The following is a 24,608-nucleotide window of genomic DNA, read 5'->3' as shown; positions in this document are numbered from 1 at the left end:
CTGTTCGGCCAGTTTTATCGTTTTATCATTTTAGCATTAACTATGTCTTTTCTGTTTATTTTGTTTGTAGAATTGAAGATGCTCAATAAAAAGCGAAACATGTTTTCTAAAACTAGAAGCGTGGACACGAAGTTGTTCTAGTAACATTGAAAATTAAATGCTGTAAGTTAGATCTTACGAACCTTAACAATTTTTTTCTTGTGAAGAGCACTGAAAGAAATTGACAGACACACGGCGTTTTGTATACAAACTAACACTGCAAACATTACGATTGTTCCGAGTAATTTCTTTTCATGACACATTAAGAACTTGAAAACATTGTATTTGCAACAGAACAAGCAAAACAAAGTATTTTGCATGTTTGATATATAAGAATGTTAAAAGTCACTTGGCAGTTTGAACAATACGTTTACAAGTCAAACCATTAGGTTAATTGCACTGCAGGCAACTACTGAGCACGACCATCTTTATTTCGAGTTTTTATTTCTTCGTTCTGGCCGAGAGAATACGTAGCGCTTCAGTACATTTGTGGCCTACATTAAAGCAATGCAAAACATGAGTTGTCAGCCACTAAGCAAACATACGGTATTCTCATAATGGTTTAACTTTTGGTTGTTTTCTGTAAAGCTTGACAAAATTTTTTACAAAGCAAGTGTTGCGCAATGCAAATACACAAGGTACTGCGAAGATGAGATAAAATATAAATTTATGCCACTCCTGCAATGTCTGATTCCCCACCTAAAGGTAATCTTGCAAAATTAATATGTTAGCTTGTTGTGTTAACGTGCTTTTTTGTACAGTTGTTGTCTTTTAAACAAAATGCGTTTAAACACACGGAAGTATTTCAAACTTGCAAGTTGTTTGCGACCAGCATAAATATGTCGAAATCAGCTCGCAACTGAAGATCGTTGTCGGCGATATCCTGGACTCCGAGTTGCTCTTTCACTCTGCTGCCAAACAATTCTGCTAAATCAAACTCCTTTATATCTTCCTCTGTTACTTTTCCCTTGCTTGCTAACGTTTCAGCACACTTTCTTTTCATGTATGTGTTGTGCACGTCTAAAGAGCGCATGTAGCTTTTTGCCGTTGCCAGAGTCCAGTCATTATAAACTTGTTTCACTTCAAATTGACGTTTCTTGTCAGACGGTATTTGACGAAAAACGTTGGCAAACTTTATCGCAAGCTCGTTATAGTTTGCCAACTGCTCGTTTGCAAAATCCAGTTCAATACTTGACAAAATCCTCTTTGTGACAGTTTTTAATTCCTCGTGATAAATTCCATTGATTTTCGGCGCCATTTCTGGTTCCCAGTAACCAAGTATTGCCAATGTTCCGTTTTTCTTTAATACTCGTGAAGCTTCTGCAAAGAATTTATCCAAATCAAACCAGTGGACCGCTTCTGCAGAAACCAACAAATCGACACTTTTATTTTCCACTGAAATGCTTTCAGCTGGTCCAAGGCTATACGTCACATGTTGGTGTTGATTTTGTCGTTTTGCTTCTTTTATTTGCTCTTCACTGATGTCTGAAGCCAAGACTTTGTCGAAATAAGGAGCAAAGACGTTGGTAGCTTGTCCCCCTCCACAACCAACTTCAACCATGAGTTGATATTTTGGTTTTAAACCTGAAACCTTTTCCACTTCTTGTAAAACACAATCTACAACTTGTTGTCGGTATCTTGGTCTGAATTCGCTGTAATTTTTAACAAGCGTTTTGTCCTCATATAAAGCGTTTGTCATTTTGTTTTAAATAAGTATTTGTTTCAGGTTTTAGTTTAAAATCTTTGCGCTGTTTCTCCGGCGTTTTTTGCTAAAAGAGCCGTCAAAAGTTAAATGCTGTGAGTTAGATTTTTTTTTTCTTCTTTTGAAGAGCACTGAAAGAAATTGACGAACACACGGCGTTTTGTATACAAACTAACACTGCAAACATTACGATTGTTCCGAGTAATTTCTTTTCATGCCACATTAAGAACTTGAAAACACTGTTTGCGAACCTTCGTTAAGCATCTGCGAATCCAAAATGACAGCAGTCTGGACTTTTTTTGCACACTCATCTCACAGCTCTATTATACATTCCAACCCATCTGACGATTTTCTGCGTTGCATTAACGCTTGGATGCTTTTTGGCCAACTTTTTTCTGCTTGTGTTTTCTCCAATTCATTGAACGCTAGGGACAAAAACTGCTTGTCACAGTGTAACAAATATATATCTGATATATCAGCCCAGTGGTTTCATAGCAATATATTTCTACTGCAAATTTGCTCTCGTGTGTTTTCTAAGTAAATGTAAAAGCATTACAATTGGCTGTATTTGCACGGAAAAAGCAAAACAAAGTATTTTACATGTTTGATATATAAGAATGTTATAAGTCACCTAGCAGCTTGAACAATACGTTTACAAGTCAAACCATTGGGTAAATTGCACTGCAAGCAACTACTGAGCACGACCATCTTTATTTCGAGCTTTTATTTGTTCGTTTGGGCCGAGAGAATACGTAGCGCTTCAGTACATTTGTGGCCTACATTAAAGCAATGTAAAACATAAGTTGTCAGCCACTAAGAAAACATACGGTATTCTCATAATGGTTTAACTTTTGGTTGTTTTCTGTAAAGCTTGACAAAATTTTTTACAAAGCAAGTATTGCGCAATGAAAATACAATCGGCAATGCGAAGATGAGATGAAATATAAATTCATGCCACTCCTGCAATGTCTGATTCCCCACCTACAGTTAATCTTGCAAAATTAATATCTTAGCTTGTTGTGTTAACGCGCTTTTATGTACAGTTGTTGTCTTTCAAACAAAATGCGTTTAAACACACGGAAGTATTTCAAACTTGCAAGTTGTTTGCGACCAGCATAAATATGTCAAAATCAGCTCTCAACTGAAGATCGTTGTCGTCGATATCCTGGACTCCGAGTTGCTCTTTCACTCTGCTGCCAAACAATTCTGCCAAATTAAACTCCTTTATATCTTCCTCTGTTACTTTTCCCTTGCTTGCTAACGTTTCGGCACACTTTCTTTTCATGTATGTGTTGTGCACGTCTAAAGAGCGAATGTAGCTTTTTGCCGTTGCCAGAGTCCAGTCATTATAAACTTGTTTCACTTCAAATTGACGTTTCATGTCAGACGGTATTTGACGGAAAACGTTGGCAAACTTGATCGCAAGCTCGTTATAGTTTGCCAACTGCTCGTTTGCAAAATCCAGTTCAATACTTGACAAAATCCTTTTTGTGACAGTTTTTAATTCCTCGTGATAAATTCCATTGATTTTTGGCGCCATTTCTGGTTCCCAGTAACCAAGTATTGCCAATGTTCCGTTTTTCTTTAATACTCGTGAAGCTTCGGCAAAGAATTTATCCAAATCAAACCAGTGGACCGCTTCTGCGGAAAGCAACAAATCAACACTTTTATTTTCCACTGCAATGCTTTCAGCTTGTCCAAGGTAATATGTCACATGTTGGTGTTGATTTTGTCGTTTTGCTTCTTTTATTTGCTCTTCACTGACGTCTAAAGCCAAGACTTTGTCGAAATAAGGAGCAAAGACGTTTGTAGCTTGTCCCCCTCCACAACCAACTTCAACCATGAGTTGATATTTTGGTTTTAAACCTGAAACCTTTTTCATTTCTTGCAAAACCCAGTCGACAACTTGTTGTCCGTATTTTGGTCTAAATTCACTGTAAGTTTTCACAAGCTTTTTATCTTCGTAGACAGCGTGCGTCATTGTACCTTTTTCAATTCTTTCAGCTCAAAAATCCTGTTAAAAATTTAGTGTCAATATTATTTACCACAATTAATTTCAAAGAATGTCACAAAAAACAAAGGTTTTGAAAATATTGACGTTGTTGTTGAAAAGTCTTGTACATAGCACTTGCACCGTGTAATACTTCCAATCACATACCTCATACCTTACAGTTTGTTAGATGTCCCATATGAAAACTAAATTAAGAACGGTCAGCCCTATTCTGCGAACACACTTCTAGCAAACAATTCTAACTGCAAGCAGAGAACGCACTGCTAGGTTCGACTTCGTGGAAAAGCTTGACTGCATTTGTGGCCGATTTTGTCTTCTTCTTTTTTTGCCGAAGAATAAACCGTTGAGTTTTTCATCGCAGCAGCAAAAAGGCTGGCTGCGCTGTGTAGTATGCGAAAGTGTAGTAAAATTTGTTGGGCTTGTGTGTGAAAGAGTGGCAGATAATCACCGCGACTTTTTGTTATAGTGTATTGAGAAATAAATAATAAAATTGCCCAATCGTCATCGTCAGCTTCTGTACTCATTAAAATTGACGCCGATCGTCTGCCACTGTTTGTGAGCAATTCAACTCAAACCGTTCGGTTTATGGCACTTCAAACAACAACTTAGCTCATCCATCTTCATATCGAGCTTTTATTTCTTCGTTCCGGAGAATACGTAACGCTTCGGTGCATTTGTGACGTATTTTGAAAACATGTGTTGTTAATCACGAGCTGTCGGCCGCCAAGAAAACATTCGGTATTCGCATAATGGGTTAGCTTTTGGCTGTTTTGTAATAAGCTTGACAGACTATTTTATTAAGCAAGTATTGCGCAATGCAAATATTGACGCTGTGAATATAAAATATGATCCCCACCTCGAGTAAATCTTGCAAGATTAACATCTTAGCTTGTTGTGTTAACTTCGTTTTTTTTACAGTTGTTGATTTTTAAACAAAAATGCGTTTAAACACACGGAAGTATTTCAGACTTGCAAGTTATTTGCGACCATCATAAATATATCAAAATCAGCTCTCAACTGAAGATCGTTGTCGTCGATACCCGGCACTCCGAGTTGCTCTTTCACTCTGCTGCCAAACAATTCTGCCAAATCAAACTCCTTTATATCTTCCTCTGTTACTTTTCCCTTGCTTGATAACATTTCATCACACTTTCTCTTCATGTATGTGTTGTGCACGTCTAAGGAGCGCATGTAGCTTTTTGACGTTGCCAGAGTCCAGTCGTTGTAAATTTGTTTCACTTCAAATTGACGTTTGTTGTCAGACGGTATTTGACGGAAAACGTTGGCAAACTTGATCGCAAGCTCGTTATAGTTTGCCAACTGCTCGTTTGCAAAATCCAGTGCTACACTTGACAAAATCCTTTTTGTGACTGTTTTTAAATCCTCGTCATAAATTCCGTTGATTTTTGGCGCCATTTCTGGTGCCCAGTAACCAATTATTGCCAATGTTCCGTTTTTCTTTAATACTCGTGAAGCTTCGGCAAAGAATTTATCCAAATCAAACCAGTGGACCGCTTCTGCAGAAAGCAACAAATCAACACTTTTATTTTCCACTGAAATGCTTTCAGCTTGTCCTAGGTAATATGTCACATGTTGGTGTTGATTTTGTCGTTTCGCTTCTTTTATTTGCTCTTCACTGATGTCTGAAGCCAGGACTTTGTCGAAATAAGGAGCAAAGACGTTGGTAGCTTGTCCCCCTCCACAACCAACTTCAACCATGAGTTGAAAGTTTGGTTTTAAACCTGAAACCTTTCCCATTTCTTGCAAAACCCAATCAACAACTTGTTGTCCGTATTTTGGTCTGAATTCACTGTATGTTTTCACAAGCTTTTTATCTTCGTAGACAGCGTGCGTCATTGTACCTTTTTCAATTCTTTCAGCTCAAAAATCCTGTTAAAAATTTAGTGTCAATATTATTTACCCCAATTAATTTCAAAGAATGTCACAAAAAACAAAGGTTTTGAAAATATTGACGTTGTTGTTGAAAAGTCTTGTACATAGCACTTGCACCGTGTAATACTTCCAATCACATACCTCATACCTTACAGTTTGTTAGATGTCCCATATGAAAACTAAATTAAGAACGGTCAGCCCTATTCTGCGAACACACTTCTAGCAAACAATTCTAACTGCAAGCAGAGAACGCACTGCTAGGTTCGACTTCGTGGAAAAGCTTGACTGCATTTGTTGCCAATTTTGTCTTCTTCTTTTTTTGCCGAAGAACAAACCGTTGAGTTTTTCATCGCAGCAGCAAAAAGGCTGGCTGCGCTGTGTAGTATGCGGAAGTGTAGTAAAATTTGTTGGGCTTGTGTGTGAAAGAGTGGCAGATAATCACCGCGACTTTTTGTTATAGTGTATTGAGAAATAAATAATAAAATTGCCCAATTGTCATCGTCAGCTTCTGTACTCATTAAAATTGACGCCGATCGTCTGCCACTGTTTGTGAGCAATTCAACTCAAACCATTCGGTTTATGGCACTTCAAACAACAACTTAGCTCATCCATCTTCATATCGAGCTTTTATTTCTTCGTTCCGGAGAATACGTAACGCTTCGGTGCATTTGTGACGTATTTTGAAAGCATGTGTTGTTAATCACGAGCTGTCGGCCGCCAAGAAAACATTCGGTATTCGCATAATGGGTTAGCTTTTGGCTGTTTTGTAATAAGCTTGACAGACCATTTTATTAAGCAAGTATTGCGCAATGCAAATATTGACGCTGTGAATATAAAATATGATCCCCACCTCGAGTAAATCTTGCAAGATTAACATCTTAGCTTGTTGTGTTAACTTCGTTTTTTTTACAGTTGTTGATTTTTAAACAAAAATGCGTTTAAACACACGGAAGTATTTCAGACTTGCAAGTTATTTGCGACCATCATAAATATATCAAAATCAGCTCTCAACTGAAGATCGTTGTCGGCGATATCCTGGACTCCGAGTTGCACTTTCACTCTGCTGCCAAACAATTCTGCCAAATCAAACTCCTTTATATCTTCCTCTGTTACTTTCCCCTTGCTTGCTAACATTTCATCACACTTTCTCTTCATGTATGTGTTGTGCACGTCTAAAGAGCGCATGTAGCTTTTTGCCGTTGCCAGAGTCCAGTCGTTGTAAATTTGTTTCACTTCAAATTGACGTTTGTTGTCAGACGGTAATTGACGGAAAACGTTGGCAAACTTTGTCGCAAGTTCGTTATAGTTTGCCAACTGCTCGTTTGCAAAATCCAGTTCAATATTTGACAAAATCCTTTTTATGACTGTTTTTAATTCCTCGTGATGAATTCCATCGATTTTTGGCGCCATTTCTGGTTCCCAGTAACCAAGTATTGCCAATGTTCCGTTTTTCTTTAATACTCGTGAAGCTTCGGCAAAGAATTTATCCAAATCAAACCAGTGGATCGCCTCGGCAGAAAGCAACAAATCGACACTTTTATTTTCCACTGAAATGCTTTCAGCTTGTCCAAGGCAATATGTCACATTTTGGTGTTGATTTTGTCGTTTTGCTTCCTTTATTTGCTCTTCACTGATGTCTGAAGCCAAGACTTTGTCGAAATAAGGAGCAAAGACGTTGGTAGCTTGTCCCCCTCCACAACCAACTTCAACCATGAGTTGATATTTTGGTTTTAAACCTGAAACCTTTTCCATTTCTTGTAAAACCCAATCCACCACTTGTTGTCCGTATTTTGGTCTAAATTCACTGTAAGTTTTCACAAGCTTTTTATCTTCGTAGACAGCGTGCGTCATTGTACCTTTTTCAATTCTTTCAGCTCAAAAATCCTGTTAAAAATTTAGTGTCAATATTATTTACCCCAATTAATTTCAAAGAATGTCACAAAAAACAAAGGTTTTGAAAATATTGACGTTGTTGTTGAAAAGTCTTGTACATAGCACTTGCACCGTGTAATACTTCCAATCACATACCTCATACCTTACAGTTTGTTAGATGTCCCATATGAAAACTAAATTAAGAACGGTCAGCCCTATTCTGCGAACACACTTCTAGCAAACAATTCTAACTGCAAGCAGAGAACGCACTGCTAGGTTCGACTTCGTGGAAAAGCTTGACTGCATTTGTTGCCAATTTTGTCTTCTTCTTTTTTTGCCGAAGAACAAACCGTTGAGTTTTTCATCGCAGCAGCAAAAAGGCTGGCTGCGCTGTGTAGTATGAGGAAGTGTAGTAAAATTTGTTGGGCTTGTGTGTGAAAGAGTGGCAGATAATCAACGCGACTTTTTGTTATAGTGTATTGAGAAATAAATAATAAAATTCCCCAATCGTCATCGTCATCGTCAGCTTCTGTACTCATTAAAATTGACGCCGATCGTCTGCCACTGTTTGTGAGCAATTCAACTCAAACCATTCGGTTTATGGCACTTCAAACAACAACTTAGCTCATCCATCTTCATATCGAGCTTTTATTTCTTCGTTCCGGAGAATACGTAACGCTTCGGTGCATTTGTGACGTATTTTGAAAGCATGTGTTGTTAATCACGAGCTGTCGGCCGCCAAGAAAACATTCGGTATTCGCATAATGGGTTAGCTTTTGGCTGTTTTGTAATAAGCTTGACAGACTATTTTATTAAGCAAGTATTGCGCAATGCAAATATTGACGCTGTGAATATAAAATATGATCCCCACCTCGAGTAAATCTTGCAAGATTAACATCTTAGCTTGTTGTGTTAACTTCGTTTTTTTTTACAGTTGTTGATTTTTAAACAAAAATGCGTTTAAACACACGGAAGTATTTCAGACTTGCAAGTTATTTGCGACCATCATAAATATATCAAAATCAGCTCTCAACTGAAGATCGTTGTCGGCGATATCCGGTACTCCGAGTTGCTCTTTCACTCTGCTGCCAAACAATTCTGCCAAATCAAACTCCTTTATATCTTCCTCTGTTACTTTTCCCTTGCTTGCTAACGTTTCAGAACATTTTGTTTTCATGTATGTGTTGTGCACGTCTAAGGAGCGCATGTAGCTTTTTGCCGTTGCCAGAGTCCAGTCGTTGTAAATTTGTTTCACTTCAAATTGACGTTTGTTGTCAGACGGTATTTGACGAAAAACGTTGGCAAACTTTGTCGCAAGTTCGTTATAGTTTGCCAACTGCTCGTTTGCAAAATCCAGTTCAATACTTGACAAAATCCTTTTTATGACTGTTTTTAATTCCTCGTGATGAATTCCATCGATTTTTGGCGCCATTTCTGGTTCCCAGTAACCAAGTATTGCCAATGTTCCGTTTTTCTTTAATACTCGTGAAGCTTCGGCAAAGAATTTATCCAAATCAAACCAGTGGATCGCCTCGGCAGAAAGCAACAAATCCACACTTTTATTTTCCACTGAAATGCTTTCAGCTTGTCCAAGGCAATATGTCACATTTTGGTGTTGATTTTGTCGTTTTGCTTCCTTTATTTGCTCTTCACTGATGTCTGAAGCCAAGACTTTGTCGAAATAAGGAGCAAAGACGTTGGTAGCTTGTCCCCCTCCACAACCAACTTCAACCATGAGTTGATATTTTGGTTTTAAACCTGAAACCTTTCCCATTTCTTGCAAAACCCAATCCACCACTTGTTGTCCGTATCTTGGTCTGAATTCACTGTAAGTTTTCACAAGCGCTTCATCTTCGTAGACAACGTGCGTCATTGTACCTTTTTCCAATTGTTTTAACACAAAATCCTGTTAAAAATTTAGTGTCGAAATCATTTACCCCAATTAATTTCAAAGAATTTCTCAAAAAGGATAGGTTTTGAAAATATTGATGTTTTTGTTAAAAAATCTTCTACATAGCACTTGCGCCGTGCAATACTTCGAATCATATACCAACTCATACCTTACAGTTTATTAAATGTCCCATATGAAAACAAAATTAAGAACGGTCTGATCTATTCTGCAAACACACTTCTTGCAAACAATTCTAACTGCAAGTAGAGATCGCACTGCCAATTTGGACTTTGTGGAAAAGGTTGACTGCATTTGTGGCCGATTTTGTCTTCATTTTTTTGCCGAAGAACAAACCTTCGACTTTTTCATTGGTGCAGCTAAAAGTCTGTTTGCGCTGTGTTGTATGCGGAAGAGTAGTAAAATTTGTAAGGCTTGTGTGTAAAAGAGTGGTAGATAATCACCGCGACTTTCCATTATGATGTATACAGAAATTGACGCCGATCGTCTGCCACTGTTTGTGAGCAATTCAACTCAAACCATTTGGTTAATCGCACTGCGCACAACAACTTCTCATCCATCTTCATTTCGAGCTTTCATGTCTTCGTTCCGGCCGAGGGAATACGTAACGCTTTGATGCATTTGTGACGTATTTTAAAAGTATGTGTTATTCAGGGGCTGTTCGCCCCTAAGAAATCAGTAGGTTTTCAAATAATGAGTTAACTTTTGGCTGTTTTGTGTAAAGCTTGACAGAATATTTTGTTAGGCAAGTATTGCGCAATGCAAATATTGACGATGTGAATATAAAAGGAGATGCAAAACACCTGCAATATCTGATTCCCCACCTACAGTTAATCTTGCAAAATTAATATCTTAGCTTGTTGGGTTAACGTGCTTTTATGTACAGTTGTTGTCTTTCAAACAAAAGTGCGTTCAAACACACGAAAGTATTTCAAACTTGCAAGTTGTTTGCGACCAGCATAAATATGTCAAAATCAGCTCTCAACTGAAGATCGTTGTTTATCCTCACATAGAGGGAGTGTCATTGTGCTTCAAATGTGCTGTTGATGTTCAGTTTCTGAAATTTATGAAAGTTTTGCTATAAGTGTACAAGTTTCCGTTGATATCTTATGTCAGTGGTTCTTCACATTTGTTTTCAAAATTTCTTGCGCTTCGCCAGAATTGATGCTGATCACTTGCATTATTTTCTATTTACACTGATTTTGAAACTAAATGCCATGATCATTGTTACTGATGAATACCTCACTGTTATGATGCACGATGTACGAGATGTGTTATTTTAACAATTTTAAATGGACTAAATTAGCATGTGGAACTAGTCTTTTTTACACTCCGCAAGACATTATCGCTTTAGGAGTCAGACTGTCGATGTTTTTGCTGCGAAGACAACTTTGACCGTTTATGGGTAATGACTTATAACGTAACGTTTAACTTGTGCTCAGGCATGCATGGGATATTTTATTGATGCACGTGTGCAGTTTGTTTCGTCACAGACGTTTGACGATTCATTAAGTGGACGTGACAATCGATGAAAATTTACATCCGGTAGTTAACTGGCAGATTACGTCATATGTTTTGAATTCGTTGAGAGTAATGGATTTGCTTTAATGTACAATTGATGAACAACAACTTTTTACAGAATCACATCACTTTCAACAAAACGTGCAGAAGTATTTTGTATACAAATGACGTTTATGATTGTAGGTTATTCGCCACAATAACAAACATTTCAAACTCCATCTTTAGTTGAAGTTCGTTGTCATCTATTTCCTTAACACCAAGAACATGTTTTACTTTGTTGCCGAAAACTTCTGCCAGGTCTACAGCTTTCATGTCGTCATCGGTTACTTGACCTTTGACATCCAATATCTCATTCCTCTTTTTCTCCATGTAAGTTGTATAAACGTCGATTGACTTAAACATACCTTTCACACTTGCGAATGTCCAGTCGTACGTTTGTTTCACTGTAACACGGCGTGTGTTGTAAGATGGAATTTGTCTGTATATGTTTGGATAGTTTTTGAAGACTTCCAAGTGCTGCTTGTGGTGCTCGCTTGCATTTTCCAACAAAATTTTTTCGAAAACATTTCTGGTGACCGTTCTCAGGTAATCTTGGTATTTACCATTGATTTTAGGTGTGCCCTCCGGATATGTATAGTGGATGAGGGCCAATGTACCATGTGGTTTAAGTACTCTGAAAGCTTCAATAAAAAACTTTTCAAAATTAAACCAATGAGCCGCTTCTGCTGCCAACAGCAAATCAACACTTCCATCATCTACTTTAATATCCTCGGCACGACCTTGGCAATACGTCACATGTTGGTGTTGATTTTGTCGTTTTGCTTCTTTTATTTGCTCTTCACTGACGTCCGAAGCCAAGACTTTGTCGAAATAAGGAGCAAAGACGTTGGTAGCTTGTCCCCCTCCACAACCAACTTCAACCATGAGTTGATATTTTGGTTTTAAACCTGAAACCTTTTCCATTTCTTGTAAAACACAATCAACAACTTGTTGTCCGTATTTTGGTCTAAATTCACTGTAAGTTTTCACAAGCGCTTCATCTTCGTAGACAGCGTGCATCATTGTACCTTTTTCCAATTGTTTCAACACAAAATCCTGTTAAAAATGTAGTGTCAAAATTGTTTACCCCAATTAATTTCAAAAAATTTCTCAAAAAGGATAGGTTTTGAAAATATTTATGTTGTTGTTAAAAAATCTTCTACATAGCACTTGCGCCGTGCAATACTTCCGATCATATACCAACTCATACCTTACAGTTTATTAGATGTCCCATACGAAAACAAAATTAAGAACGGTCTGATCTATTCTGCAAACACACTTCTTGCAAACAATTCTGACTGCAAGTAGAGATCGCACTGCCAAGTTCGACTTTGTGGAAAAGGTTGACTGCATTTGTGGCCGATTTTGTCTTCATTTTTTGCCGAAGAACAAACCTTCGACTTTTTCATTGGTGCAGCTAAAAGTCTGTCTGCGCTGTGTTGTATGCGGAAGAGTAGCAAAATTTGTAAGGCTTGTGTGTAAAAGAGTGGTAGATAATCACCGCGACTTTCCATTATGATGTATACAGAAATAAATAATAATGTTGCCCAAGCGTCAGCTCTGCGGACAACAACTTCTCATCCGTCTTCATTTCGAGCTTTCATGTCTTCGTTCCGGCCGAGGGAATACGTAACGCTTTGGTGCATTTGTGACGTATTTTAAAAGTATGTGTTATTCAAGGGCTGTTCGCCCCTAAGAAATCAGTAGGTATTCATATAATGAGTTAACTTTTGGCTATTTTGTGTAAAGCTTGATAGAATATTTTATTAAGCAAGTATTGCGCAATGCAAATATTGACGATGTGAACATAAAAGGAGATGCAAAACACCTGCAATATCTGGTTCCCCACCTACAGTTAATCTTGCAAAATTAATATCTTAGCTTGTTGGGTTAACGTGCTTTCTACAGTTGTTGTCTTTCAAACAAAAGTGCGTTGAAACACACGAAAGTATTTCAAACTTGCAAGTTGTTTGCGACCAGCATAAATATGTCAAAATCAGCTCTCAACTGAAGATCGTTGTTTGTCCTCACATAGAGGGAGTGTCATTGTGCTTCAAATGTGCTGTTGATGTTCAGTTTCTGAAATTTATAAAAGTTTTGCTATAAGTGTACAAGTTTCTGTTGATATCTTATGTCAGTGGTTTTTCACATTTGTGTTCAAAATTTCTTGTGCTTCGCCAGAATTGATCCTTTTCACTTGCATTTATATTTTCTATTTACACTTATATTGAGACTAAATGCCATGATCATTGTTACTCATGAATACCTCACTGTTATGATGCACGATGCACGATGCACGATGTACGAGATGTGTTATTTTAACAATTTTGAATGGACTACATTATCATGTGGAACTGGTCTTTTTTACACGCTCCCAAGACATTTTCAATTTTTGAAAGGAGGCAGACTGTCGATGTTTTTGCTGCGAAAACAACTTTGACCGTGTGTGGTTAATGATCCGTAACGTACCGTTTCACCTGTGCTCAGGCATGCATGGGATATTTTTTTGATGCACGTGTGCAGTTTGTTTCGTCACAGACGTGAGACGATTTATTAAGTGGACGTGCCAACCGATGAAAATTTACATCCGGTAGTCAACTGGCAGATTACGTCATATGTTTTGAATTCGTTGAGAGTAATGGATTTGCTTTATTGTACATTTTATGAACAACAACTTTTTACAGAATCACATAACTTGCAACAGAACGAGCAGAAATATTTTGTAAACAAATGACGTTTATGATTGTAGGTTATTTGCCACAATAACAAACATTTCAAACTCCATCTTTAGTTGAAGTTCTTTGTCATCTATTTCCTTAACACCAAGAACATGTTTTACTTTGTTGCCGAAAACTTCTGCCAGGTCTACAGCTTTCATGTCGTCATCGGTAACTTGACCTTTGACATCCAATATCTCATTCCTCTTTGTCTCCATGTAAGTTGTATAAACGTCGATCGCCTTAAACATACCTTTCACATTTGCAAATGTCCAGTCGTATGTTTGTTTTACTGTAACACGGCGTGTGTTGTAAGATGGAATTTGTCTGTAAATATTTGGATAGTTGTTGAGGATTTCCCAGTGCTGCTTGTAATGCTCGCCTGGATATGCTAATATGATTTCCTCAAAAATATTTTTCATTATTGTCCTTGAATGTTCTTGAAATTTACCGTCGATTTTTGGTGTTGCTATTGCACCAGAATAGTGTATTAGTGCTAGTGTTCCATCTGGTTTAAGTACTCTGTTGGCTTCGACCAAAAACTTTCCCAAGTCGAACCAGTGGGCAGATTGCGCTGCAAGCAATAAATCAACACTTGTATTTGCAACTTTAATTTTTTCAGCTGGTCCAAGGCTATACGTCACATGTTGGTGTTGATTTTGTCGTTTTGCTTCTTTGATTTGCTCTTCACTGATGTCTGAAGCCAAGACTTTGTCGAAATACGGAGCAAAGACGTTGGTAGCTTGTCCCCCTCCACAACCAACTTCAACCATGAGTTGATATTTTGGTTTTAAACCTGAAACCTTTTCCATTTCTTGTAAAACACAATCTACAACTTGTTGTCCGTATCTTGGTCTGAATTCGCTGTAGTTTTTGACAAGTGTTTTGTCCTCATATAGAGCGATTGCCATTTTGTTTTAAAGAAATGTTTGTTTCAGTTTCTAATGTTTAATATTAAGTGTTTATTATTCTAATTAGTTAAATGTAAACAAAACAACATCACTCCTTGCAGCTCCGCAAACAGTAGCAACTGTCCACAAGGTCAAAAGCACACTGGAAAAAAGGCAAAATCACTGGTGCATGACATCGTGTGTTATTTCTTTAAGGGGAGGGGTACCACTTTTTGCGGCCAATGTGCTTCGAACCACTCTTCGGATTCTCAGGGACTGCCAACTTATTAAATTACATTGGTTACTATCTTCGACTAAAAATATGAAATGTGCTCCATGATTTCCTACTTCTGGTAATTTAGCAAATGCAGCATCGACAAAAACTATAATCTTTATGTTCTTGCAGCTTACCAAGTATATGTAACATAGATCTAGTTTTTTTGTTCGTGAAATGACCATAAGTTTGTTGCAATAAATCAGGTCTATTACTTTGGTATCTTTAAATCCTGTTGCCAATATGCAGGTACCGAAAATGACATCAAGACATGTTTGACTACTTACCAAAGCATCTGACCTATTTTTGAATGTAGTTTATCCTTTTTAGAGGCACAAAAATCCTGCTCTATACGTTGTAATTTTTGATACAACAGGAATGGTTTTTAAGTTGGCAATGTACTGAATTTGGCTTGTTACAATTCAATTGGGGTTTTGAGGTATTTCCAGCCCAATGTACTTGAAGACTTTTTCATTTTCCTTGTCAATTAGGAAATCTTGTCACATAGCTTGAACAATTGTTTGCTTGGAGTTCTTTGTCCCAGCCCAGAGAAAATCATCAACATAAATAGTAATAACACCATCAAGCTGCAACACATTGTGCTAATAAAACACAGTAGGATCAATTTGAGAAGGCTTCCCATTCTTGCCAAGCATGAATTTCCTGACTCTATCATACCATTTTTTTGATGCATCCACAAAACCATAAACACATTTGTTCAACTTCCACAACACTTATGGATGAATGTAAATATTCCTTTCAATTGTTTTACCTTGAAGAAATGCGATCTTTATGTCAATGCTCCGTAGAGTCCATCCCTTTTGTTGTACAATAAACAAAAATGTCCTAAGAGTATCTTTGTAGCAGGTAGGCGAATCCTTTTCTAAGTGTTATGTAGAATCTTCAAACCCTCTCCATTGTATAGAAACAATTTTATATTGAAAATCTGGAACAGGCACTTCAGTGTAGACATTATTCTCCCTGAAAATCAACCCAGTCTGCTTTGTTTCACTGAAAGAAACCTCTTGCATATGACAAATAACTTCAGTTTGTTATTCTTCTTCCTGCTCAGGCGAGCCATCTGCAACAGTTAATTTTCCTGCCCTACTAAAATAAATCTTTGTTTAAACTTCTTGCAAATTGCAGTTCTGGAGATGAAACATATATTTTTTCATTTTCAAAGTTATAAACTCCAAATAGTTTGCACCCAAGAAACATATATTATTGTGCCAATTTTTGTATTTTCCTTTGTCAGCCTAACTTAAAATTGTTGCGGTGTGTTTTACACCCTTGCTTTGAAAGGAAACAACTCAATTTTTTGTTACGTTTTGCCGGATCACACACAATCGCATCATCGCTTGATGTGAAAAAGATAGTGAAAAAGAAATATCTGTTTGATCTGCATAAGAAGTTCTCTTCATCAGACTCAGAACAAGAATCACTACATTCAGTCACATTTCTTCTTTGCTCAACACTAGCATTCGAAACAACAGGACCAGAAAGTGACTCCTCAACAGAACAATTGTCTTCATTGACAGGCTGGACTCTACACACATGTACACATACAAACTGACCACCATGTCTTAAAATGCAGTGGTGGTATCACAGAAATCAACACATATCACAAAACTCAAAGGTATCAAACTCAAGATCATTGTCAGATAACAATTTACATGGTAAAAAAAGACTTATCCAACTTTTTCGAGAACTTCTAACAATTACACTTGACATTTTTTTTTATTGCACAAGCATTACTGTAACAACTGAACATATCAACCATATGGAAATACCAAACATTGGACTTTACATGATGTAAATCCATTGCAACTCAATCATTAAATCGTTCACCAAATGGTAAGCTGACAATAGGTGTAGCTGGTGCCTTTTTGTGTAGCTTACACACATTACAGTTTTCAACAACATTTCTAATTAAGTCTTTGTGATGTGAAAACGATATTCCGGCTCTATCCAAAAGTCTCTTTAAATTTTCAACCGAAGCATGTCCAAATTGTTTGTGTAACTTCATGGAAACCTTCTTTAAAGACTCACTGTTTCCTGCAAATCGACAGGGAGTAATTTAAACACAATATTGTCCACTTAATGAAAGACATTAACATCACCCCGAGCATTTTGATTCAAACATTTTTCTAATCAATATTTGTTGCTGCTGATTTTAATTATGCGTTACTCAAAAGTGGAATATTTTCAGAAACAATTTCAGTTTCAATGATGCACTTAACAGAAATGTTGGCAGGTAAGCATGCTGTATGGTAAGAAACAAATCTTTCTTATGTGTTAAACCACTTTTCGCCACATACCATTTTAGTACAGGCTGTGTCCACCATCGCATATCCATAAGCTTCATTTGTGAATAAGTTCTTCAATAAGTAAACTTGAAATGGCCCTCTAAGCCTTGGCATGTCCCTCAAGGGCATATAGATTGACATTGACAATAATTGCTTGATCAGACTTCTTTACTTCAGATACCAATTACCACATTGAATTTTTTCCATTCTGTGTAACAGTCACCTTCCCCAGGGGAAATCACTTTAAAGAAGTGTAATTAAAAAAAAGGAACCATCCCCCACGAACATGTCAAGTTAATTAAATGTATTTTAAACACCATAGCTTCTCACAGCTCCACAAACAGTAGCAATTGACTATGAAGTCAACAGCACTAGGTCAAGACAAGTACACAGGAAAAAAGGCAAAATCACTAGTGCATGACATTGTATGCTTTTTCTTTAAGGGGAGGGGCACCCCTTGGGCATAATAGTTTAACAAATATCATGTCTAAATGCTGTCAAGGGTTGAATGTGGCAAGTTAAATCTTGGCAATCTTCGCAGTTTTTTTTCTTCTGAAAAGAATTAAAAGAATTTAACAGACCCGGCGTTGCGTATACAAACTAATATGATAAGCATTGTGCTTGTTTCGAGTTATTTCTTTTTATGCTATATTAAAAACCTGAAAACATTGTTTGCGAACTTAGGTTGAGTATCTGAGAAGCCAAAATGACAGCAGTCTGTCTTGTGTCTCAACACTTTTTGAACACTCACCCACCGTGGTTAGAATACATTGTGAGCCATCTGACGATGTTTTTCGTTGCATTACCGCTTGGATGCATTTTTGGCCAATTTTTTTCTGCTTCTGCTTCGTCCAGTTCGTTGAACGCCAGCAACAAAAACCGCTTGTCACTGTGTAAGAGCCATCTGATATATCAGCCCAGTGGTTTCATAGCTATTTATTTCTACTGCAAATTTGCTCTCGTGTGTTTTCTAAGTAAAGGTAAAAGCAATACGATTGGCTGTATTTGCAACAGAACAAGCGAAACAAAGTATTTTACATGTGTGGCACATAAAAATGGTGTAAGCCACCTGACATATTTAACACAACGTTTAAAGGTCAAACCATTGGGTTAATTGCACAGCAAGCTGCTACTGAGGACATCCATCTTTCTTTCAAGTTGTTTTCGGTATGGCTTATACGTAACGCTATTTCAGAAGCAAATGTTATAGTTATGAGGTTTCGGCCGCGACGAAAATATACGGTCTTCTCTTGATGTGCAGTTTTGTGTCAAGCTTGACAGAATATTTTACAAAGCAAGTATTGCGCAATGCAAATACAATCTGCACTGTGAAGATAAGATAAAATATAAGTAAATACCACTCCTGCACCTCGAGTAAATCTTGCAACATTAATATCTTAGCTTGTTGAGTTAACGTGATTTTTATGTATACAGTTGATGTCTTCTAAACAAAAAGGGTTTAAACACACAGAAGTATTTCGGACTTAAATATGTCAAAATCAGCTATTAGCAGTTGTCCGAGTCCAGTCGCTGTAAATTTGTTTCATTTCAAATCGAGGTTGTTGTCAGATGGTATTTGAGGAAAAACGTAGGCATACAAATTTACCAATATAAATTATGTACATATTATTTTTGCATTTGCACTTGGGATTGAAATGTTGTGCTTATCAATGGTTTCAGATTGGTTTAACATTTCCCACATATTACAGACTAGGCTTTTAGACCAGTTGCAGTTAGTATGAAAAACTCATACTGCGCGATCAAATGTAAATCTTCATCTTTCAAGGTGGGAACTCCCAACTTTTGTTTGACAGTTTTCCCGAATATTTCTGCCAAATCCACATCTCTCATGTCTTCCTCTGTTACTTCTCCCTTGTTTTCCAGTATTTCTTTACGTTTTCTCTCCATGTAAGGTGGATATATTGCACTAGATCGTAACAAACCCTTTGCTGTCGCCAAACTCCAATTCTGTTCCGTTTGTTTTACTTCGAATCGTTGTTTCTTGTCGGTAGGAATTTTGTCGTATATATTTTTATATTTGAGAACACATTCTCTACGTTTATCCACATGATCATCCTTGAATGCTGCTACTGTTTCTTCCAGGAGGTTTTGTATAAACAACCCAAAGTGGTTCTTCATATTTCCTTTTATACTGGGAATCATCGTTGGTGCAGAATATCCAATTAAAACTAACATGCCTTCTTTTTTGAGAACCCTTGAAACCTCAGCAAAGAACTTTTCCAAATTAAACCAATGAGCCGCGTCTGCTGCTAACAGCAAATCAACACTTCCATCTGCAACTTTGATATCCTCAGCCCGTCCTTGGCAATATGTCACATGTTGGTGTTGATTTTGTCGTTTTGCTTCTTTTATTTGCTCTTCACTGATGTCTGAAGCCAAGACTTTGTCGAAATAAGGAGCAAAGACGTTGGTAGCTTGTCCCCCTCCACAACCAACTTCAACCATGAGTTGATATTTTGGTTTTAAACCTGAAACCTTTTCCATTTCTTGTAAAACACAATCAACAACTTGTTGCCCGTATCTTGGTCGGAATTCGCTGTAGGTTTTGACAAGTGTTTTGTCCTTATGTAGAGCGTGCGTCATTGTGCTTAATATGTGATACTGTTTTTCAATTTCTTAAATTAAAAAAAGTTATTCTTTGTGTATACAAATTTCCAGAGATATCTTATGCCAGTCGTTCTAAAGCATTTTAGACCCAAGCCACACATTTGTGTTAAAAATTCTTTGCGCTTCGCCAGAATTTATGCTTTTCACTTGCATTTATATTTTCTATTTACACCCTTTATTGAAACTAAATGCCATGATTATTGTTACTGATGAATACCTCGCTGTTATGATGCACGATGTACGAGATATGTTATTTTGAACAATTTTAATTTTGAACAATAGAAATTTAATTAACATGTAAAACTGATCTTTTTTACACTTTGATAACTTTTTTGGCTATTTGATGTCTCCAAATCTAGTTAATTGTCCTCACCTAATACTGAGAGGAATATCACAATCCCAAAGTATCTTGATAAAGTTATAAACTGAACCCTTTTACCGTTTGGCCAAGAAACTTAACTACATTTCTTCACCTAAATCCCCCAAGTTATTTTCTCTTTTGGAGTCAGACTGTCGATGTTTTTGCTGCGAAGACAACTTTGACCGCCTGCGGGTAATGACCCCTAACGTAACGTTTAACCTGTGCTCAGGCATGCATGGGATATTTTTTTGATGCACGTGTGCAGTTTGTTTCGTCACAGACGTGTGACGATTCATTAAGTGGACGTGACAATTGATGAAAATATACATCCGGTAGTCAACTGGCAGATTACGTCATATGTTTTGAATTCGTTGAGTGTAATGGATTTACTTTAATGCACATTTTATGAACAACAACTTTGTACAGAATCACATAACTTGCAACAGAACGAGCAGAAATATTTTGTAAACAAATGACGTTTATGATTGTAGGTTATTTGCCACAATAACAAACATTTCAAACTGCATCTTTAGTTGAAGTTCTTTGTCATCTATTTCCTTAACACCTAGAGCTTGTTTGACTTTGTTGCCGAAAACTTCTGCCAGGTCTACAGCTTTCATGTCGTCATCGGTAACTTGACCTTTGACATCCAATATCTCATTCCTCTTTTTCTCCATGTAATTTGTATAAACGTCGATTGCCTTAAACATACCTTTCACATTTGCGAATGTCCAGTCGTACGTTTGTTTCACTGTAACACGGCGTGTGTTGTAAGATGGAATTTGTCTGTAAATGTTTGGATAGTTTTTGAAGACTTCCAAGTGCTGCTTGTGGTGCTCGCTTGCATTTTCCAACAAAATTTTTTCGAAAACATTTCTGGTGACCGTTCTCAGGTAATCTTGGTATTTACCATTGATTTTAGGTGTGCCCTCCGGATATGTATAGTGGATGAGGGCCAATGTACCATCTGGTTTAAGTACTCTGAAAGCTTCAATAAAAAACTTTTCCAAATTAAACCAATGAGCCGCTTCTGCTGCCAACAGCAAATCAACACTTCCATCATCTACTTTAATATCCTCGGCACGACCTTGGCAATACGTCACATGTTGGTGTTGATTTTGTCGTTTTGCTTCTTTTATTTGCTCTTCACTGACGTCCGAAGCCAAGACTTTGTCGAAATAAGGAGCAAAGACGTTGGTAGCTTGTCCCCCTCCACAACCAACTTCAACCATGAGTTGATATTTTGGTTTTAAACCTGAAACCTTTTCCATTTCTTGTAAAACACAATCAACAACTTGTTGTCCGTATTTTGGTCTAAATTCACTGTAAGTTTTCACAAGCGCTTCATCTTCGTAGACAGCGTGCGTCATTGTACCTTTTTCCAATTGTTTCAACACAAAATCCTGTTAAAAATGTAGTGTCAAAATTGTTTACCCCAATTAATTTCAAAAAATTTCTCAAAAAGGATAGGTTTTGAAAATATTTATGTTGTTGTTAAAAAATCTTCTACATAGCACTTGCACCGTGCAATACTTCCAATCATATACCAACTCATACCTTACAGTTTATTAAATGTCCCATATGAAAACAAAATTAAGAACGGTCTGATCAATTCTGCAAAGACACTTCTTGCAAACAATTCTAACTGCAAGTAGAGATCGCACTGCCAAGTTCGACTTTGTGGAAAAGGTTGACTGCATTTGTGGCCGATTTTGTCTTCATTTTTTGCCGAAGAACAAACCCTCGACTTTTTCATTGCAGCAGCTAAAAGTCTGTCTGCGCTGTGTTGTATGCCGAAGAGTGGTAACATTTGTAAGGCTTGTGTGTAAAAGAGTGGTAGATAATCACCGTGACTTTCAATTATGATGTATATAGAAATAAATAATAATGTTGCCCAATCGTCAGCTTATGTACTTTTTAAAATTGACGCCGATCGTCTGCCACTGTTTGTGAGCAATTCAACTCAAACCATTTGGTTAATCGCACTGCGAACAACAAATTATCTCATCCATCTTCATTTCGAGCTTTTCTGTCTTCGTTCCGGCCGAAGGAATACGTAACGCTTTGGTGCATTTGTGACGTATTTGTTATTCAGGGGCTGTTAGCCGCTAAGAAATCATTAGGTATTCGCATAATGGGTTAACTTTTGGCTATTTTGTGTAAAGCTTGACAGAATATTTTATTAAGCAACTATTGCGCAATGAAAATATTGACGATGTGGATAAAAAGAGATGTAAAACACCTGCAATATCTGATTCCCCGCATACAGTTAATCTTGCAAAATTAATATGTTAGCTTGTTGCGTTAACGCGCTTTTATGTACAGTTGTTGTCTTTCAAACAAAATGCGTTTAAACACACGGAAGTATTTCAAACTTGCAAGTTGTTTGCGACCAGCATAAATATGTCGAAATCAGCTCTCAACTGAAGATCGTTGTCGGCGATATCCTGGACTCCGAGTTGCTCTTTCACTCTGCTGCCAAACAATTCTGCCAAATCAAACTCCTTTATATCTTCCTCTATTACTTTTCCCTTGCTTGCTAACGTTTCGGCACACTTTCTCTTCATGTATGTGTTGTGCACGTCCATAGAGCGCATGTAGCTTTTGGCCGTAGCCAGAGTCCAGTCATTGTAAACTTGTTTCACTTCAAATTGACGTTTGTTGTCAGACGGTATTTGACGAAAAACGTTGGCAAACTTTATCACAATCTCGTTATAGTATGCTGCCAACTGCTCGTTTGCAAAATCCAGTTCAATACTTGAAAAAATCCTTTTTATGACTGTTTTTAATTCCTCGTGATAAATTCCATCGATTTTTGGCGCCATTTCTGGTTCCCAGTAACCAAGTATTGCCAATGTTCCGTTTTTCTTTAATACTCGTGAAGCTTCGGCAAAGAATTTACCCAAATCAAACCAGTGGACCGATTCTGCAGAAAGCAACAAATCGACACTTTTATTTTCCACTGAAATGCTTTCAGCTTGTCCAAGGTAGTATGTCACATGTTGATGTTGATTTTGTCGTTTCGCTTCTTTTATTTGCTCTTCGCTGACGTCTGAAGCCAAGACTTTGTCGAAATAAGGAGCAAAGACGTTGGTAGCTTGTCCCCCTCCACAACCAACTTCAACCATGAGTTGATATTTTGGTTTTAAACCTGAAACCTTTTCCATTTCTTGTAAAACACAATCTACAACTTGTTGTCGGTATCTTGGTCTGAATTCGCTGTAATTTTTGACAAGTGTTTTGTCCTCATATAAAGCGTTTGCCATTTTGTTTTAAATAAGTATTTGTTTCAGTTTCTAGTTTAAAATCTTTGCGCTGTTTCTGCGGCGTTTTTTGCTAAAAATGCTGTCAAAGGTTAAATGCTGTAAGTTACATATTAGGAATTTTTTTTTCTTCTTAAGTGCACTGAAAGAAATTGACGAACACACGGCGTTTTGTATACAAACTAACACTGCAAACATTACGATTGTTTCGAGTAATTTCTTTTCATGCCACATTAAGAACTTGAAAACACTGTTTGCGAACCTTCGTTAAGCATCTGTGAAGCCAAAATGACAGCAGTCTGGACATTTTTTGCACACTCATCTCACAGCTCTATTACACATTCCAACCCATCTGACGATTTTCTGCGTTTCATTAACGCTTGGATGCTTTTGGCCAACTTTTTTCTGCTTGTGTTTTCTCCAATTCATTGAACGCTAGGGACAAAAAACTGCTTGTCACTGTGTAAGAACTATATATCTGATATATCAGCCCAGTGGTTTCATAGCTATTTATTTCTACTGCAAATTTGCTTTCGTGTGTTTTCTAAGTAAATGTAAAAGCAATACAATTGGCTGTATTTGCAACAGAACAAGCAAAACAAAGTATTTTGCATGTTTGATATATAAGAATGTTAAAAGTCACTTGGCAGTTTGAACAATACATTTACAAGTCAAACCATTGGGTTAATTGCACTGCAGGCAACTACTGAGCACGACCATCTTTATTTCGAGCTTTTGTTTGTTCGTTCGGGCCGAGAGAATACGTAACGCTTCAGTACATTTGTGGCCTACATTAAAGCAATGTTAAACATAGGTTGTCAGCCACTAAGAAAACATACGGTATTCTCATAATGGTTTAACTTTTGGTTGTTTTCTGTAAAGCTTGACAAAAATTTTTACAAAGCAAGTATTGCGCAATGAAAATACAATCGGCAATGCGAAGATGAGATGAAATATAAATTCATGCCACTCCTGCAATGTCTGATTCCCCACCTACAGTTAATCTTGCAAAATTAATATCTTAGCTTGTTGTGTTAACGCGCTTTTATGTACAGTTGTTGTCTTTCAAACAAAAGTGCGTTTAAACACACGGAAGTATTTCAAACTTGCAAGTTGTTTGCGACCAGCATAAATATGTCGAAATCAGCTCTCAACTGAAGATCGTTGTCGGCGATATCCTGGA

General features: G+C 37.2%; 9 protein-coding genes across 9 annotated transcripts; all 9 read right to left on the bottom strand.

Moving 5' to 3' along the window:
• Window positions 1–2,828: 2,828 nt before the first annotated feature.
• On the bottom strand, window positions 2,829–3,722 carry LOC145907377 (uncharacterized). The gene has a single exon (XM_082994795.1). It carries the CDS (start codon window positions 3,720–3,722, stop codon window positions 2,829–2,831), a length of 894 nt encoding a protein of 297 aa, XP_082850921.1.
• A 993-nt stretch (window positions 3,723–4,715) lies between these two features.
• LOC145907376 (malonyl-[acyl-carrier protein] O-methyltransferase-like) lies at window positions 4,716–5,609 on the bottom strand. Its single transcript, XM_082994794.1, has one exon. The coding sequence runs from the start codon at window positions 5,607–5,609 to the stop codon at window positions 4,716–4,718; it is 894 nt and encodes a 297-aa protein (XP_082850920.1).
• Window positions 5,610–6,602: 993 nt separating this feature from the next.
• LOC145907375 (uncharacterized) lies at window positions 6,603–7,358 on the bottom strand. The gene has a single exon (XM_082994793.1). The coding sequence runs from the start codon at window positions 7,356–7,358 to the stop codon at window positions 6,603–6,605; it is 756 nt and encodes a 251-aa protein (XP_082850919.1).
• Window positions 7,359–8,496: 1,138 nt separating this feature from the next.
• Window positions 8,497–9,390, bottom strand: LOC145907374 (putative methyltransferase DDB_G0268948). The gene has a single exon (XM_082994792.1). The coding sequence runs from the start codon at window positions 9,388–9,390 to the stop codon at window positions 8,497–8,499; it is 894 nt and encodes a 297-aa protein (XP_082850918.1).
• Window positions 9,391–11,118: 1,728 nt separating this feature from the next.
• Window positions 11,119–11,871, bottom strand: LOC145907373 (putative methyltransferase DDB_G0268948). The gene has a single exon (XM_082994791.1). The coding sequence runs from the start codon at window positions 11,869–11,871 to the stop codon at window positions 11,119–11,121; it is 753 nt and encodes a 250-aa protein (XP_082850917.1).
• A 1,852-nt stretch (window positions 11,872–13,723) lies between these two features.
• On the bottom strand, window positions 13,724–14,614 carry LOC145907372 (putative methyltransferase DDB_G0268948). The gene has a single exon (XM_082994790.1). It carries the CDS (start codon window positions 14,612–14,614, stop codon window positions 13,724–13,726), a length of 891 nt encoding a protein of 296 aa, XP_082850916.1.
• A 3,638-nt stretch (window positions 14,615–18,252) lies between these two features.
• On the bottom strand, window positions 18,253–19,777 carry LOC145907371 (uncharacterized). The gene has a single exon (XM_082994788.1). It carries the CDS (start codon window positions 19,775–19,777, stop codon window positions 18,884–18,886), a length of 894 nt encoding a protein of 297 aa, XP_082850914.1. The 3' UTR covers window positions 18,253–18,883.
• Window positions 19,778–20,641: 864 nt separating this feature from the next.
• LOC145907370 (putative methyltransferase DDB_G0268948) lies at window positions 20,642–21,532 on the bottom strand. The gene has a single exon (XM_082994787.1). The coding sequence runs from the start codon at window positions 21,530–21,532 to the stop codon at window positions 20,642–20,644; it is 891 nt and encodes a 296-aa protein (XP_082850913.1).
• Window positions 21,533–22,531: 999 nt separating this feature from the next.
• On the bottom strand, window positions 22,532–23,290 carry LOC145907369 (uncharacterized). Its single transcript, XM_082994786.1, has one exon. The coding sequence runs from the start codon at window positions 23,288–23,290 to the stop codon at window positions 22,532–22,534; it is 759 nt and encodes a 252-aa protein (XP_082850912.1).
• Window positions 23,291–24,608: the final 1,318 nt, after the last annotated feature.

The sequence above is a fragment of the Ascidia mentula genome, chromosome 6, assembly GCF_947561715.1.
Source record: "Ascidia mentula chromosome 6, kaAscMent1.1, whole genome shotgun sequence".
NCBI lineage: Eukaryota > Metazoa > Chordata > Ascidiacea > Phlebobranchia > Ascidiidae > Ascidia > Ascidia mentula.
The sequence above is the reverse complement of the archived record's forward strand: the minus strand, read 5'-3'. Positions and strand labels throughout refer to the sequence as shown.